Raw genomic sequence first — 18,006 nt, 5'->3', positions numbered from 1 at the left:
TGCCATTGTACTCCAATCTGGGCAACAGGAGTGAAACTCTGTCTCAAAAAAAAAAAAAAAAAAAGAAAAAGAAAAAAGAAACAAAAAGAAAACCTGCATAATGATCATTTGCTGATGCAGAAAAAAACTTTAAGGTTATTTGTAAAATAAGAATTCTAATATTGAATACAGTATTGAAGTCCAAAAATCAGGAGTCTTGCTGTATAGAACATTAGCCAGTCATAAGATAATGGGAAAAAGCCTCCATTTATGATAGGCTAAAAAATAAATCTAACTGCAATAAATATAACTAGGAATGTGCAAGATGTATTTGAAGAAAATTTTAAAATGGTAGTATAGGGTTCCAATGGAGACTTGAGGATATGCAAAGGCATATCTTGGTCTTGGGTAGAAAGACTTAATATTAAAAACATATCAGTTCTCTCCATATTAATCTGTATTATCACCACAAACCCCCATCTAAAAAATATAAATAGAATTTGAGGGGTAGTGGTGGCTACAAAATGTAATTCTGAGAATCAAGCATAAAAAAATACACAAAAAATTTTGAAAAATAAAATTATTAAGTAGCCCTACCAAAAACAACATGAATCTGACATGAGAAAAGATGAAGCACTCAATGAAAAATAAATAGATTCTTTTTTTAACTAGGCTCAATTACAAATAAGAATTTAATATGCAGTAAGGTATGGTAAGACATAGGAAATAACTGATTATCAATGAATAATTCTGGTACAAAGCTATGGCTATGTGGAGATGCACACACACACACACACACATACACACAAAGGATTTCTAACTTACTTCTCACTCCAAAATAAATTTTAGATGAATCATAGGTTTAACAATATAAATCACTATAAGAAAACAAAGCAAAATTATTTTATAATTTTAGCATGGGACAGTCCTCTCTAAATATGACCATAGAAGCCATAAACAAAAGGAAATTCAATCATAATCTTTTAAAAAATCCCAGATGACCCAAAACACCATAAAAACAAAACTTAAAAGTTTGTTAGAAAATATCTGTAATATATATCACATAAAAAAGATAATATCCCTACTGTGAAGATAGTTCTTACAAATCAATAAGAAAAATACCCACCACCAAGTAGAAAAATTGACAAAGTCCAAATTTAAAAATCTGAATGACTTTTAAACATATGAAAAGATGCTCAATCACACTCAAAGTATAAGAAATGTATGTTCAAACTACAAGGATATACCACTTTTCACCTGTTTGATCAGCAAGATAAGAAAGTCTGGTAATCCACCAGGTAGGTGAAGGTGAGAGGAAACAGGAACTCATACGTTGCTGTAGGAGTGTAGACTAACACAATTTTTTCAAAGTGCTATTAGGCAATATCTATTCATAATAAAATACATATACCCTTTGATCCAGAAATTCGTTTGCTGAGACATTTGACAGACATAATTGTACCTGTGTGAAATGAACAAATTTATAAGGATATTCACTGTTGTGCATATGTAAATCCAAACGAACAATAAAAACCTAAACATGCATTGATAAGGAAATGGTTAAACAGATTTAGTATTTCCATTGAATGAAATAATAAGGAGCAGCTGAAGATAATGAGAGGTTATCTCATTATCTCTCGATATATATGTATTATTACATGTATTGGTCTCAATATGGAATGATCTTGAAGGTATATTGAGTGGAAAAAGCAACAGCCCCATCTTTTGGATGCTATTACATCCATATCTATAGCTATATCATGATATATATGGTTTTACAGATAATTGATTGCGGATAGATTTACAAGTAACTGGTAAAAACATGCCTCTTGAGAAGAGTATTTAAGTGGCTAAAGGCAAAAATGAAATAAAGAGTTTACCATATTCCATTTCCATGTTCCAGGCTTTTGCTATGTTCATATCATAAATTAAAATTATACAGTTTCACAAATGAATATTAAATGTTTTATTGTTTTTGTCTAAAGTTTCAGACATTTCTGAACAAAAAAAACCCAACCACTTATCAAGAAAAGTGTAAAAACATGCTTATTTATGTATATATAAATGTGAAACAACAATTTTTACCTATGTGTAATATATATACATATTATGCTTAGGAGATTTATTATTTTACTATGACAAAATAATAAAATTATATAAGCTATATCTCAGTTTTGAGAGGATTTGTACTTTCTGCTTTACTGAGTGTTGGCTATAGTGGAGAAAGGGTATAAAGTCTTTCTTTTTCAACATCTTCAAGAGGAGGTGAGTCTGTAGTCCTTTGCATATTGATTTTGAAAACATCTGCTTTTAAATTTTTTTAAGGAATAACAAAATTACAATAACAATATTTTAAGGAATAACAAAATTTAAGCTTGAGTGACATTTTCATTTTTTTCAGTAGCTCACAAGAAAATTAGAGAACTCTAAATATTATTAATATTTCTGAAAGAAAAGGAAGATTTAGACAATAGGATTAGGGGATATATAAATTGTAAATCGGTCTCCGTTTCTAGAGTGTACAATTTTCTTATTTGAAAAAAATTATTTCTTATTTCTTATTGTTAAACAGAATAGACTTTACAGTAACAACAAAAAAGAAAAATTTTTAAAAGAATCTTTCAACTTTCTTATCAGCATTTTTTAAAAGGGAATACCTTCTCTGACTTAATTTTCAGGAATCTTTTCATTTTTTTTCTAAAGGGAGTCTATGTCTTGTATCTATAGTCACTTTATTTAAATTGTTCTGGAGGAGGCGATTATCTTCTTTAAGCAAAGCTTCTAAATAAGTGTCAATCTGCTCCAGGTCACCTTCTGGACCACCCTGGAAAAGAGAAGCAACAGTCACACCAGGGAAAGAAGCTGTAGAGCTTATTCCTGTAATTTGGGCAGCTTCCTAACAGTCTTCCCTATGACTCCTGCTGCAACAAAAGCCACCTTACATTTGAATCATGCTTTTAACCTTTCAAAATGTTTTCTCATTTAATGTCATTTTATGCTAACAAGTGGTTAGAAACTTGGTTCATTTTTTTATTCTTTAGTGGAAGTTAGTACAACTGTTTTTTCTCTTTTTAAAAAATTACTTGCTATATTCCTAAAGCCCCCTCAGTCTAATCTCATCCTTCTCTGTTATAGGCTGTCATCTCCTATTTTTAAAATTAATGAATCTTTAGCCTTATAGGCAAAAAATAGACAAGTAGCCAAATTCTGTCTTCTCTGTTTCTTCTATTTCCATTGCAGTGTCTTTTCCCTCAGTTCTTGGCTTACTACCCTGGTCTGTCTCCTTCTCTTTATCCTCCCTTTCTCTCTTTTACTCAGCTCCCTATTGAGGTGATTTCATGCTCTCCTTTCCTGGGCTTCTTGATCCAATGAACAGTTAGACGTGTGAGGGGGGGTCTTCAAAAAGTTCATGGAAAATGCATATTATGAAAAAACTACATAGGCACAGATTTCAAAATTTTTGAACAAAAATAAACTCACACTAAGTTGTTATGACATATTTGACCAGAATGTAGTTTGAGGCACTAAAAGGATAAGATAACCAGTTTGAAAGAAGCCACTATCAGACCAACATGGATTCTGCTGCAATTGAAGCAAGAACAAAGATCAAATATATGGTGAAACTTGGGTGGAAGAATGGTAAAATCATTCATGCTTTACGAAAAGTTTATGGGGACAATGTCCCCAACAGAGAGCCTATAACAGAAGGATGAGATTAGACTCAGGGGGCTATAGGACTATGGCAAGTAATTTTTAAAAACAGAGAAATCAGCAGTTTATAAACGGATAACTTGAGAATGGATGAGATGATGTTGAAGAGGAAGCTGGCAGTGTCAGACTGTTCACATCCCTTTGCAATGAAAAAGCTAATCTTGTTCATGCTCTAACTGGAGAAGACGGATGATAATTAATAGCAGAAACAATCGCCAACACCACAGACATCTCAAGTAGTTCAGCTAACACAATTCTGACTGAAAAATTAAACTTGAGCAAACTTTCCACCCAATGGGTGCCAAAACCACTGTGCCTAGATCAGCTGCAGACAAGAGCAAAGCTTTCAATGGAAATTGTAGACAAATGGGATCATGATCCTGAAGGATTTCTTCAAAAAACTGTAACAGGAGATGAAATGTGGCTTTGCAAGTATGATCCTGAAGACAAAGCAATGGCTACCTAGAGGTGGAAGAGGTCCAGTCAAAACAACAGTGGTCGGTCAAGAGCAAAGGTCATGACAACAGTTTTTTGGGATACTCAGGGCATTTTGCTTGTTGACCTTCTTGAGGGCCAAAGAACAATAACACCAGCTTATTATAACGGTGTTTTGAGCAAGTTAGCCAAAGCTTTCATAGAAAAACGCCTGGGAAAGCTTCATCAGAGTCCTCTTCCACCCTGACAATGTTCCTGCTTATTCCTCTCATCAAACAAGGGCAATTTTGTGAGAGTTTTGACGGGAAATCATTAGGCATACCTTATCGTCCTGATCTGACTCCTTCTGACTTCTTTTTAAAAAATCTTTTAAAAAATCTGTAAAGGGCATCCATTTTTCTTTAATAATGTAAAAAAGATGGCATTGACATGGTTAAATTCCAAGAACTCTTAGATCTTTAGAGATGGACTGAAAGGCTGCTGCCATTGTTTACGTAAGTGTCTTGACCTTGATGGAGATTATGTTGAAAAATAAAGTTTACATTTTTACTTTTAACTTTTAATCCCATTTTTCCACAAACTGTTTGAGCTCCCCTTGAATGTTCCCTCTTGGCTGACTGATCTAAATCTCATTCCCTTGGGCCCAACTATGGGATCAACTAACTCTCCAACTGAGCAGATAGATAAGAGGATTTTTTAGGAAGGGCCTTTCAGAAGCAATCCCAGCACTAAGTGTCTAGCACCATTAACCTTGCCTCTGCATCTCTTCTCTGGTTCCATAAAATGTGCTTCAGCTTTACTCCCTCTACCATAGATTTGCTCTAACAAGGCTGAATTGTACTGAGTTCCAGCTTTTGACTGGGATACTGTTCCTACAGATGGATTACAATGATGCTGATATTTACCTTGACTTCCAAATATTCGCTGACCCTGAAGAATGCCTTGTGACCCTGACACAAAGCACTTCTCGTCCTGTTAGATATAATCTGATCTTTTGGCTATTATCCTCTGCCTGGTGGACTAAACTTCTTCCAGGATGCTACATTATTTCCATGCTCGGCTTCTTCATGTGCCTGCCCCACCTCTATCTGCTCTGGGTCCCTCATCTCAATTCTCTGCTGTACTCTACTGCAGTGGCTCTGGCAATCAGAGACTGTGAAACAGAACTTTCATGTTGGGGGATGAGAGTAATACATTTGGGCAGGAGCCCTTTAAGTGCCTCTCCACTGAGACTAGGCAAAAGAGTTTCATACTCTGCTGGCTGAAGCCCTTCACCCACCTACCAAACTTTGTGAATACAGTAAATTAAATTAGTATGGTTACTCTGGCTGCTGCTTAAGAACCTAGAGGTTTGGCAGAGGAGTAGTAAATGATTATTCTTTCAGTTTTCTTAGCCAAATGTGGATTTGCTATTATGAAAGTCAATTATTTTATAAACCTGTTTAATAGTCAGGAAGTGGTATTCAATCTCTAGGATACAGAATTTCTTTGGTCTTTCTAGTTTACTTGTTAAATGAAACAATAATCGTCACTGAAACACTACCATGTGCTAGGCTCCATACCAGACTTTCAACACGTGAAAACATTTGGCATCCTTCACAGCCACAAGAACCAAAAGGAGCTCTACTGAAATCCTACTCTCATAGCAATAAATAAACTAGACAAATTGGCTGAAGCGCTATGGTTGATAGAAGCACACATACAATTACCTTTATATAAACATTAGTATTAAACATCCTTTTAAATTTTAATAACATAACATTTTAACTGTTGCCTAGACCATCAAAGGGGAGAGGGACTTTTCTTTTGGCAATATACTTAAATTAAGCAAAAAACAACAACAAAAAAAGCTTTTCTGCATTTTGTCTTGTACTTAATATAAATTTCAGATGAATTAAAAGATTTCTTTTTTTGAAGTGGGAAAGGACTCCCACTTTTAAATGTTTACAACCAGGACTGAGACCCAGGCAGTTTGGCTTCAAGGTCCATGTTCTTCACACGTTATACAGATGTATGTATGGCGAGTTTCCTTGTCTCTCCCCAGCCCTTTCAAGGGTAAGGCAATCCAGTCCTCTAGCCAATCCTCCAGAAGGGTCTCAGTTCCTGTCCCCTCACCTTCCGTGGCCCATGAAGTCTCTGTCCCCTGTTCCAGCACTCAGGGCCTATATTTGAGGACAAAATGCCACAGGCTCCCCAGGCTCACTGTTCTGGCTTGGATTTCTCAATTTATTTCTAGAATCCACAGGAAGACTTTCAATCTTGACTACGTGTATTTTCAGTTTTGTTGTATTGTATGCAGCATTTCCATGTGTTATAGAAGACGGGCTCTTCCTCATTAGTTCAACCTATCACATAACTCAATTCTTTATACATTAAAACACACAAACAAAACTGACAGTAATCCATACTTACATGATGTTTCCTGACTTCTCCCAAACTGTCCTCTAAGATTAAGAGGGTTTATTTTTATTTATGCATTAAAATAAAAGTAAAGTAAAATATTTCTCTGTCTGAAAAAACTGAAAAAATTACCTACTGGTCACATGTTATTAAGGGGACACCAAAGGTGATCATGCTATACCAACAGCACAAGCAAAGATTCTGAATTAAGATACAAAAGAACGTGCGCCTGTAGTTCCAGTTACTTGGAAGACTGAGGCAGGAGGAATCACTTGAACCCAGGAGGCGGAGGTTGCAGTGAGCCGAGATCGCGCCACTGCACTCCAGCCTGGCAACAGAGCGAGACTCCATCTCAAAACAAAACAAAACAAAACAAAACAAACAAACAAACAAAAGATACGAAAGAACACAAAGTTTCTAAATGTTCTAATATATGCTTTCACAATTCATTTATTTAGGATTTTGAAATCCTTATGTGGAGACAAAGGGCTGACTTAAGTGACTTGTCCAGGTCAGTAAGTGAATGACAATGTTAAGAGAAGTTAGCTGAGTTCTCGTTCTGGAGAGTCTACTCCTACTGCTCAAATACAATCTTTTCACTCACCAGTTGAAGTTTCTGCAACAATAGTGCCAGTTTTATACGAAGATTCTTCAACTTATCCTCAGAGATTTTTCTTTTATTTTCACATTGCCCCACAGATATTTCATTATGTATTCCTCTTGTGTTTGAATCATAGATAATGGACTGCAATTTCCTCTTTATTTTTTTTTCATATTGGACCATGTAAGTATTCTGTATCTGGGAATGTTTTAAAAACAGTTTTAGCATGTTTTTAAAATATTACTTTCCCCCTAGTATCACTAGACAATTTCATATTCCAACTCTGCCTACATGCACCAAGTGTCAACTTTGTAGGTAAGTACTACAGGTGGTCTAAATTTAGGAAATGTTGCTACCCTTAAGGAACTTACATACACTCTGACGGAAGACTAAGAAGAGAAAAATGTATAATATTTCAGTAATTGTAATTATGAGGAGGAAAGAGACACATGACAGTGAGCTTGGAGACCTCTGCTCTGGAATGAAGAAGAAACCTTGTAAAAGTTGAATCTGTTCTCCCAATGGTGATCACCAGATTATTTAAGGCACAAAATGAGCAGGTGCCTGTGACTCCCTCTCCGCAGCACCAGTAATTCACAGGCAATGACAGAATGGCCCACCACCTGGGGCTGTCTGGCAGATGATGTAGTGTTTTACTTGTGAGGCAAGGCTGTAGCATCTAGAAAGCACAGAAACTACAGAAAGAGGAATTCCTGTTCTCACTCTCTTTGGGTTCCTTACCATGATACAAAAAGTACAGGCAGTTATATATATGACCCTCATTAATTGAAGAATCTTGGTTGTGTTCCAAAATTTCATGCTGTGCCTGAGGCACTCATGAAGTAGAAAGAGGTAATGGAGAGGCCAAATGCTTCGGTTTCAGAATGACATTAATTGCTTGTATAAACATTTCTAGAAGGCCAAGTGATATTCTGAGAAAAGAGATACAGGGCAAATTCCACTTTGATAAGCATTTGGATGTTTATGTAATAAGGAGATTTATGTGTTCTAATATGACTGGGTTGCCAAGAAAGTGGTGAGGTAGCCTCATTTGTCTTTTGGGCCTACCTTTCCCTCTTCAGACCCTCCACTACGTTGACTGTGTGCAGACCCTTCTCTGACGTCCACATCATCTCCTTTAGCATTCACTGACCTCACAAATTTCGCCTTTTTCTACAAAATCTTTTAAACAAGCAAGTGAAAATCCCTACATATAGGAAATTCTGTTTAATAAATATTCACTAACTAGTTCCTAACTCGAAAGCACTGCATTTGATTATAGATGATGTGGAGATATATGAGGTACAGTCTTTGCCCTCAAGAACTCTCTAGTCTATAGCATGAGATAATACAAGTGTGCAAATAAATCCTATGGAAAATAAGGACCTTGTGCCCACAAGTAAGGCACTAAATAGCAGGGATTCAGGACAGCAGATAATGCAGCACTCACAGCAAGGGAATTTCAAACATATGGGTAAATCCTCCTTGAAACCCAGGCTACATTTAAAGATCCTGGAACGGAATCCACTTTTGAACATCTTTAATTCAACCTACAAGTTGATGCCTTAAAACTAAGGCAACCATCACCTCCACCAGGAAGCTTCATAGATGCTTCCTATAGAGGCTGCAGGCAAACCCAGGGAGAGACATCTACTGCCTGAAGGTGGAGGAGGAGGAATAATCCAACTCAGCTGGAATAAGGAGAACAGCGTTACATACAGTTCACATGTCACTAGCCACTTACAGTTTTCAGAACTCTAGAATGTTATAGCTTTTGCCATGCTGAATAATAGTCAGAAAACACTTTTTTCATAAAAATAAAAGCCACAGTAAAATAAACCAAAACAAATCAAAGAAATATCAAAAATGGCAAACATTATGGAAATATTATTTGAAAAAACAACAGTATTGCTCAAATCAGCCATAAAAAGGAACCTGCTATTGACACACTTAAATGGACCTGAAGTGATGATGAATAAAGGCAATTGTCAAATGACACATACATATGATTCCATTTCTACAGCATTCCTGAAAAGACAAAGTGATAGAGATGGAGAACAGATTATTGGATGCCAGGAGTTAGAGTTGATTGTGGAAGGGCTGAGTGGATATGACTATAAAAAGGTAGCATAAGGGAGATACTTATGGTAATGAGAATTCTGCATCCTCATTTCGGTAATGGTTATACAAACTTCCATGTATGATGAAATGACATAGAACTATACACACACATTTTACCAAATTCAATTTCCTCGTTTTGATATCGTACCAGAATTATGCATAATTATGTACTGGAGGAAACCGGGCGATGAGTACACAGGACCTCTCTATTATTTTTGCAACTTCCTATGAATCTATAACTATTTTGAAATTAAAAGAAAAAAGCAAAAACAAAAAGCCTCGACACTATTAATACGAGATGAGACCACGAATGTTTATATAGTACACTACAAAGTCATTCAGTCTCTGCAAGTTTACCTTTTAGTAACCAGTAAACTATGTTTTTGTCAAATACTACAGGCCAGCTTTTTGGTTTACTCTCCTGCCTTTCTCTCCAGGTTCTGCTAACCTCTCCAGGAAGTTTCTATGAAAGGTAACGATTTTGACAACTTTTCAAGCTCCGTGTAAAAGGACATCTAGTTGTATTAGCTTTTTTTTTTGTGTTAACATTTTAATTAAGGTGAGAAAATAATTGTAGCAAGATGAGAGGCTTAGTTCTGCTGGTTAAACCCACTCTTGTAGAGGTATCTGCAGATCACAAACCAAATTCTTTCCGAACTACATTAATTCAGAATGGAATTAGTATTTGAAAGAAAGGATATTTAACTGAGATTTTAATTTTCTGCCTTGAATTCAAAGAGCAGGAGCTCTAGCAGTTTCGCAGCTCCAAAATCCTAACGAGTTGTGCAAAGTAAGGAAGGCCTACAACATCTATAGATTTTGTAGCATACAAACAGGAATATTCATTTAAGTGTTTATGTTGGCAGGTACTAAAGCAGAAACAATCGACTTTAACATGTAACTATGAAGATCCAGATGCATTCAAAGGCACTGGTTGATTGCTGCTAGAATACAGAGTTTGATGACAGGATTATTGACTTCAAGGATTCTATCATCTAACTGAGGAGAAAATGAAATATAATAAACTATTATAAGGTAGAAATGTTAATAATGCTAAACAAAGTTTTAACTTTCTCCCAGAACACAGAGAGGTCAAGATTAATTTCTCATGGAGAAACTGAGAGTCTTCACCTAAAAGATAATATTGACCAAGCTCAATGGGGAAGGATTTCAAGAGGCCGACTGTGTATTGGGAGAGTGGATAGGAGTATTTTGGGGAATATCAGGAAGGGAAAGGCTCAGAGGTAGACCAGTGTAAGTAAGTTGGAACAACTCTGGGGCACTCATTTTACCTGGAACAGACGGCTTCTGAGGAAAGAATAAAAGATGACGGTTTGAGTCAGGTGATGCAGGACCACCAATGCCATTATGAATCAGCTACTACTACAATAGTAGTTATGAAAACCACAGTTGTGACCAAGGAAGCCTGTGACTTATGTAAGTTTCTCCTATGCTGTGATGTGGCTCTCTTCATTAAATGTACAGAACTTCAGTCAAGTTGTTCTGTGTTTCGCTTACAAGATCTCATTTCAACAGGAACTTCTGGTCTCCTGACTGTTTATCTTGCTTTGATTTTTTGAACCCGACTTGCCCTGCATGTTAAGGGGATACTGCTCATCATCTACGCTAACACTGTTCACCCCGAATAAACACGTATCTTATTCACTCTGGCTCCATTACTAATAGTGTAGACATTGGAAAAAATATTTAGAAACAGATATGAAGGGGTATATATAAGCTTGGATAAACAGCTATATGACAGTATAATTCTTAGCACATTTCTAAGTTTTACAGTGTATTCAAATCAGAGTATCCTAGCCAGTAAATGGAGAGCTACAGGAAGATCCAGGAGCCTTACTGATAAGCTCCTCAAGCTGACTGCCACAGACTTTCAGTTGGGACAATGAATTCCTGGTGGCCCAACAAGCCAACCCATCTACCACACACACCCCACATAAATATATCACTGTCAGCATCTCCTCCATATATGTCTCATAATGTAATGTCAGGTCTCCAGTCAGTTAAAAATAATTCTTCTACACCAACAGGCTGAGAAGTTGTAATATACTTATTGCAAGTAATACATGTGACCTCTATCACAAAGATGAAGTATTAAAGTCTGGATGAGAATAAGATGAAATAGCCAGGTGTGGTGGTACAAGCCTGTAATCCTAGCCACTCTGAGGCTAAGCCAGGAGGATTGCTTGAACCCATGAGTTCAAGACCAGCCTGGGCAATGTAGCAAGATCCTATTTCAAGACAAAAACAAGCAACACAAAAATAGAGGGGGTGGGCAAAAAAAGTGGGAAAAAAAAGTACAATGAAAAGAACTTTGGAGTGGGAAAATCAGGGTTTCAATTCTGAATCTGATCATGACACTGGAATATTATCTTTCCGAATCTCTATTTCCTCATTACTGAAAGAGATAGTGGTACCTACCTACCAAAGTTGTGAGGATAAATGAGTTAATATAGAAAAGACCTAGTTCAGTGCCTGGCTCTAGTGGCTCTCAATCAATTAATCCCAGTTTTACATTATTGATGAAAATAATATTAGTGGTAGAACAGCATCAAAATATATTGAAAGTAAACTTTGTCTTTTATTCTTGTTAGGAAATGTTGACAAGTAACTCTTCAAACTGAAAATGTTCAGTTACTACTTTTTCAGCAAAATTTTATTCAGAAAATAAATTCACTTTTTAGTTGAACAGTAATGGGAGACCAATAACTACACCCCCCTCTTTCATTTCCAGTTGTTTATCACCATCCAGTTGATAGAAACATCAAAGGCAAACCTATCAACAAGGGTTGTTAAATTTAGGCCCAGTCTGAACTTTAAATACCATGTGATACAGTCTTTGTAAGAAGGAATATGGTTTAGGTTCTACTTGTCAAGTTTGCCTTGTCGTATGTCTCTGGGGAATTTATTCACCATTCTTTTTCAATTATAAAACAAGAATATCCAGATGTCTTCCATTATAATTGCTTCTTGGACTTTTGGCTAAGATCAAATGCAAATGTACTCCATTACCTATAAAAACTCTGAGGCAGTGTCTCTGCTTAGAGTCATTCTTTGCACAACTCCAAGAAGTGCCAGTCACCTCTTAATCTTTACAGATTTTCATGTTATGAGAGCTTTCCAAAGATGGCTGTAAACATAAGCATACAGAAGAAGATGCTAATGTTTGCACTAATGATGGAGCTGGTGGCTAGGTGACAAAGCACAGGTAAAGTGTCAACAAAGACCCAACATTTCAGTATGATCCTGGTGTCAAAGTTCTTGGCTACTCTGACCTGTGCGATGAATCTGGGAACCTTCATGGCCATCCTGGCTCCAACATTCATCCCCTATGTCAGCTTGGCCAAGTTCACAACTTGGAGTCCCAGGGTTTTTTTTTTTTAAGAGTAAAATAAGGGATTTGAGGGCATATGATTTTTTGAGATATTTCTGTAGTAGAACTGAAGGGCACTCTGGACTCTTTCTCCCCTAGGAAATCATTAAGGACTGGATACACAGCATTATTTGATAACTGTTAAAAAAAAAATCTACCCAGAGAAAGAGAAAGGTTGTAAGGAAATACACAAAAATATTAGTATCAGTGATCTTGGAATAGTTTGAGGCTATGGATGAATTTTTAAAAACTGCTTTTACTTCTTATATTAGCATTAATTACCTTTATGTCTACTTTTAGAATGGAAAAATCACTAACTTAAAAAACTATTGCTAAGGTACTTAAAAAACTCAGAGAGATATCAAATTGTTTGAAATAATTTAAAACTTGAATCTAAAATTTATGCTTCAGTCTAGCATTTTGAGGATTCAGTGAAAATATTTCTTAAAAGCTCAGAATGTCCTGTTTCCTATTCAAGATACAGTCCTATTCCAAGTGTTTCACAGCTTTATGTTATAGAAATGTTAGTATTTTAAAATTCAAAAAGATATTGCTTTATGACATCTGATACACTATACATTAATATAAGTCTCGATAAGTGAATGCAAATTTGATTTCCTTTCAAACCTAACATTTGGAAATGTACATTATTTATCCTTTGGAACACAGGATCATTTAGAATATAAATGGCGATACTGAAAGGACGCTTACCTGGTTGAAACACATTTTCAGCTTTTTGTTTATATGCTCTGGGCACTGCTCCAGCTGTTTTCATAAATGATAATAGAACAGGATATTAGCTTTTACAGAACCTGCTGTCTACAGCAGAGTTATATCATGCAAGCATTGAGTATAAAAAGCATCAAAGTCTAGAACTGGCCAACAATGGCACTATGGGCCTTTTAAGTCTGAGTCTAATTCAATTAATTAACGAAATTATACTTTGCTTCCTTCCAAAAAAGGATTAAGTCAGCTTACATAAATGAATACAGCACAGTTAAAAAAACTGTGCAGATACAGAAATCAAGGTGAAGAAAAATGAAGCGATAAAATAATAAATATTCAAAGGGAGATGTCAAGAGGGCAGCTGGAGTCTGGGTTTCTTGGAAGAGAGTGCCAGAAAAACAGATGGGGAAGTCACTGGCATGTGGGTGGTAATATTAATGTTTTAAAGTTAGAGATTAGATGAGGTCACCTACAAACAGCATTTAATAGAGAAAAGAGAGTGGCCCAAGAACGAGCCTTCAGACATGCCAACACTGAGAAACCACGTACAATAGGAGCTGCCGCAAGGAAGATGGGAGAGAGGAAAGCAAAAAAATGGGCAGTGTGCAGTCAAGGGAGCTACAAAAAGAAGGTGCTTCAAGAAGGTGAAAGTGGTCACCTGGGTTGAAGGCCTCTGACAGGTCAGGTAAAAGTGACACTGCACTTATCAAGAGGTCACTGGTGGCCCTGACAAGAACAGTCATAGTTCAGCTGTGGAATCAGAAGCCCCATGGGAGAGGATGAGGTGAGAGTAGAGGGTAAAGAGGCAGAAACAATGATTACAGACTAGAAAATTAGGGATGGTGCCCAGGATCAGACTCATATAGTCCTTCTTGCATTCATAATTTGTGCTGTTTTCACCAATACCAACTATATCCATCATCTCCACAGGCAACAGTGAGCATGGAGATGGAGAAGAGACCTCCCATCCTCCTGCACTAGGCAGCTCTTCCCTCCACTTCTGCTGAGCAGCTTGCTTGTCAGGCATGCGCACCTCACTCAACTTCACCGCAGCCCTGCGCGAGCCCTTTGTAGATTACTCATTGTTACTGAAGCATAACCCATAGATGTGAGGCTTACTCTTTGCACCCCAAGTAGCTGTTGGAAGATTTTTTTCCAATCACATTTGGTACTGTTTCCGAGAGGAGGTTTGGTCGACACAATTTTCTTCATCTATCTCAGTGATGTCTTGGTGATTTCAGTAAGATGAGTGCTTTGGATACCTAATGTGCCTGACCTACCCAATCCGCAGCTCAGCTCCTCATAATAAGCAGCTGATGAGGTGTATCTAAGGAACAGAAACTTTGTTTTTGGTGGGGGAGAGGGAACTCAGGGACTACGTCCTGTTTCTTTTCATCTCTGCAACTATCTGTCTGTAAGATCTTTTCCACCTTTTGTAACTCACAGTCACAATGATTTCAAATATAGGTTTAATTACGAATCACCATTTGGTGTAAAGATGCTCATCTTCATTCACTTAAGCCATTCTAGGTCCTCTTATTGGAAACACTTTACATTTTTCTTCACTGAGGATTAAATTCAGGATATTCTATCATTCCCACACAGTTTCAAAAAAATAAAAAATAAAAAATAAAAAACAACTCACCTCACAACTTAAAGCAGGTTCTTCCAATTCTGATGGTAGCTGATACTCAGGAAAAAAATACAGAAGAATCTCCCTAGGAATACAAGCACAGCAGATATGGGAATATACGAGGATAACAGAGGTAGCACTCACCTGTCAGAACTGGATTTGTCTTCTGGGTATCAAATATCCTGGCAAAGACGAATATTAGTTACCCCCAAACATTTTGTTTTTAGAATTGACATCAAAGTGTTTTTCAGAAAGCATAGACTGGGGAGAGGAAGGTGAGTGTGGCTATAAAAAGGCAATAGGAGGGACCCTTCTGGTGAAGGAACTGGTCTGTATCTTGACTGCATCAATGTGAATATCCTGATTGTGATACTCTTCTACAGTTTTGCAAGAAGCTAGGTGAAGGACGCAGGGGATCTCTCAGCATTATTTCTTACAACTTAAGGTGAACATATATTTATCTCAAAATAAAAAGGTTACTGAAAGAAGGAAGGAAGGAGGGAGGGAGGGAGGGAAGGAAGGAAGGGAGGGAGGGAGGGAGGGAAGGAAGGAAGGAAGGAAGGGAGGGAGGGAGGGAGGGAGGGAGGGAGGGAAGGAAGGAAGGAAGGGAGAAAAAAGAAAAGAAAAGAAATCAGCCAACCTCACAATGCCTCGCAGTCCATAAACAACCAGTCCAGGAAAGGCCTATACCTAGTTGAGTGTTCTCTTCTGCAAAGAACTCAACATTGCAAATTTCCTGGAAGAAACTAGGTTGACTACAGACTTACTGACTTTTTTCCTGAGAAAACCAAAGAGTTTAAGTCTCCAGAGTAATTTTTTCATGAGGGACTCCAAGACTGCTCTTAGAAATCATACGTGGACCATGCTCTTTCTAAATAGTGGTGGCCGTTGTTCTGACAGGTGCTTCATTTTGTCAAAAGGCAGTAGCACCCATCCTCCTACTGTGACAGTTTTTCTAGGATTAATCACCTATATGACACATATTTCATTCCTGGGAGAATATGAGATCTAGAAATTTATAGCCACCACATCTTAAAAGTGCATAGTATTCTAATGCTGACATGTTCCAAGAGCTTCATGTATATTATCTAAGGGATTTACAACATCTTTCCAGTTGTAAAATAATATGGTAAACCAAAAACAAAACAGCTCTTTCTTATACAATTTACATTCCTCATACTTTAAGTATATTATTTGTATTAATACACATTTGTAATTTCAAGGGGATTAAAACCAAAAAGCTGAAAATTCTTGGCATTGCCCAAACATTAAATATGACATACAACACTCGTCAGAGTTATTTGTCTGGCTAGCAAGAAGATAAATGGGGTAGGAATGGGATTAAAAAAAAAGTGGGGTTGGGGGTTTCCGGGTATATGAGATGAGAAGAAATCACATGGCATAGAAAGAAAAGTTGCAACAGGAGTTCCTGGGAAAGGCGTCTTGGGTCAACATTATGGCCATTTTGTTGGAGCAGGAGGGTGAGAGACCTTTTACACAAACTAACCTTGCTACTCGTCAAATCCAGGATCCCTTTCCCCATCACAGGCTTGAAACCTTTTAAGAGTATTAGTTCTTTCCATTGTGAGTATAAATTCTTTTGTCTTTAAATTTACAGCAAATCAGAAATCCCCTAAGAATATGCTTTTAGACAAATACATATTAGATGGCAGCATTTACTAGCGAAGGGGAGAAACCAAAGGAGAAGTTTGGTGAGAGAAAAAAGTTCTGGATTAGTTCTCAATTACTTTCAATCTGGCATCTCTATTTCAAAATCTATAGCAAACATCATCTATAGTCTGAATACTGTCTTACGTCTGTACTATTATTTCTAAAAACAGACACATAATAGACATCTTTAAACACGATTTCATGTTTACTGAAATCACAGTATCTTTTGCCATTTCGCATTTTCTCAACTCATTAATTCCACAGGCATTCTTTAAACCCCTACTAAAACAACACCTTTGACCTTCAGTGCCCCACAGAGCCTGGCATCATGCCCCCATGCTAGGAACCCAATACAATCTTACTGAACTGATTTGGTCTAGTGGGGAAATAGAGACAAGAAAGCAAGCTATTCCAACACCATGTGATAAATGCTTGGAGGACAACGAGAAAGGTGCATCATGGAGACCAGAAGAAGGGGCTCTAACTCATATTTCAGTAGCCATAAAGGAAGAGTGGGCGTTAGCCAAGTGTAGTGGATGGGGGCATGTGAAGGAAGTATTCCAGGCCACCAGCACCATACACCAGAGAATTTTGTATTTTTCTTTGGTAAAATATCTGACCAAAAAGTTGGTTAGATTCAAGTATTTTTTCTTTGTGTTTTTTTGTTTGTTTGTTTGTTTGTTTGTTTTTGAGACTGAGTCTCACTCTGTTGCTGAGGCTGGAGTGCAGTGGTGTGCGATCTCAGCTCACTGCATCCTCCGCCTCCCGGGCTCAAGCAATCCTCCCAACTCAGCCACCTGAGTAGCTGGGATTACAGGCACGCACCGCCACACCCAGCTCATTTTTGTATTTTTTTAGAGATGGGGTTTCGCCATGTTGCCTAGGCTGGTCTCAAACTCCTGAGCTTAAGTGATCCACCCACCTCGGCCTCCCAAAGTTCTGGGATTACAGTTGTGAGCCACCGCACCCAGTCAATCCAACTATTCTTTATAAAGTACTAGAATCGTGCCAAGCACTGCTATAATTTTCTACACATAATTTCATGCAATCTTTATGGAAACTCTTTGATTGAGGAATTATTCCTATTTTCTCTGATTTCCTGGCTATTAAAGACACCCCCACCACCAGGCCCAAGTCAGTTCCCTGTACCCTCCTTCAATGTCTGTCTCCCTCCTGGACTCCCTGATATTGAGCCTTTTACTCTCTTCTACATCAGATTGCTCCTAAATTGCTTCTCCCTTGGAGATTCTGGTCTGTAAGACTGACTAGAGAGGAGGACAAATTACCCAGCAACTTGCAGTCTCTAAACACAAACACACAGGCCTTTCCCTTTTCCTG

The 18,006-nt window shown here is 37.3% G+C and overlaps 1 protein-coding gene across 7 annotated transcripts in view; it reads right to left on the bottom strand.

Moving 5' to 3' along the window:
* Positions 1-1,930: 1,930 nt before the first annotated feature.
* Positions 1,931-18,006, bottom strand: part of LOC105477562 (MORC family CW-type zinc finger 1) — a 167,295-nt gene continuing 151,219 nt past the window's right edge. For 6 of the 7 annotated variants that reach the window (XM_011734123.3, XM_011734126.3, XM_011734124.3 and 3 more), the window contains 4 exons: positions 15,010-15,082; positions 13,350-13,403; positions 7,130-7,324; positions 1,931-2,803 (listed from right to left, as the gene is read on the bottom strand). In XM_011734123.3, coding sequence (XP_011732425.2) covers positions 2,666-2,803; positions 7,130-7,324; positions 13,350-13,403; positions 15,010-15,082 — 460 coding nt within the window. In that variant the 3' untranslated portion in view covers positions 1,931-2,665. The remainder of the gene's footprint in view (positions 2,804-7,129; positions 7,325-13,349; positions 13,404-15,009; positions 15,083-18,006) is intronic. The other variant, XM_011734125.3, reaches the window with a different exon arrangement.

Source organism: Macaca nemestrina, chromosome 2 (genome assembly GCF_043159975.1).
Source record: "Macaca nemestrina isolate mMacNem1 chromosome 2, mMacNem.hap1, whole genome shotgun sequence".
Classification (NCBI taxonomy): Eukaryota; Metazoa; Chordata; class Mammalia; order Primates; family Cercopithecidae; genus Macaca; species Macaca nemestrina.
The sequence above is the reverse complement of the archived record's forward strand: the minus strand, read 5'-3'. Positions and strand labels throughout refer to the sequence as shown.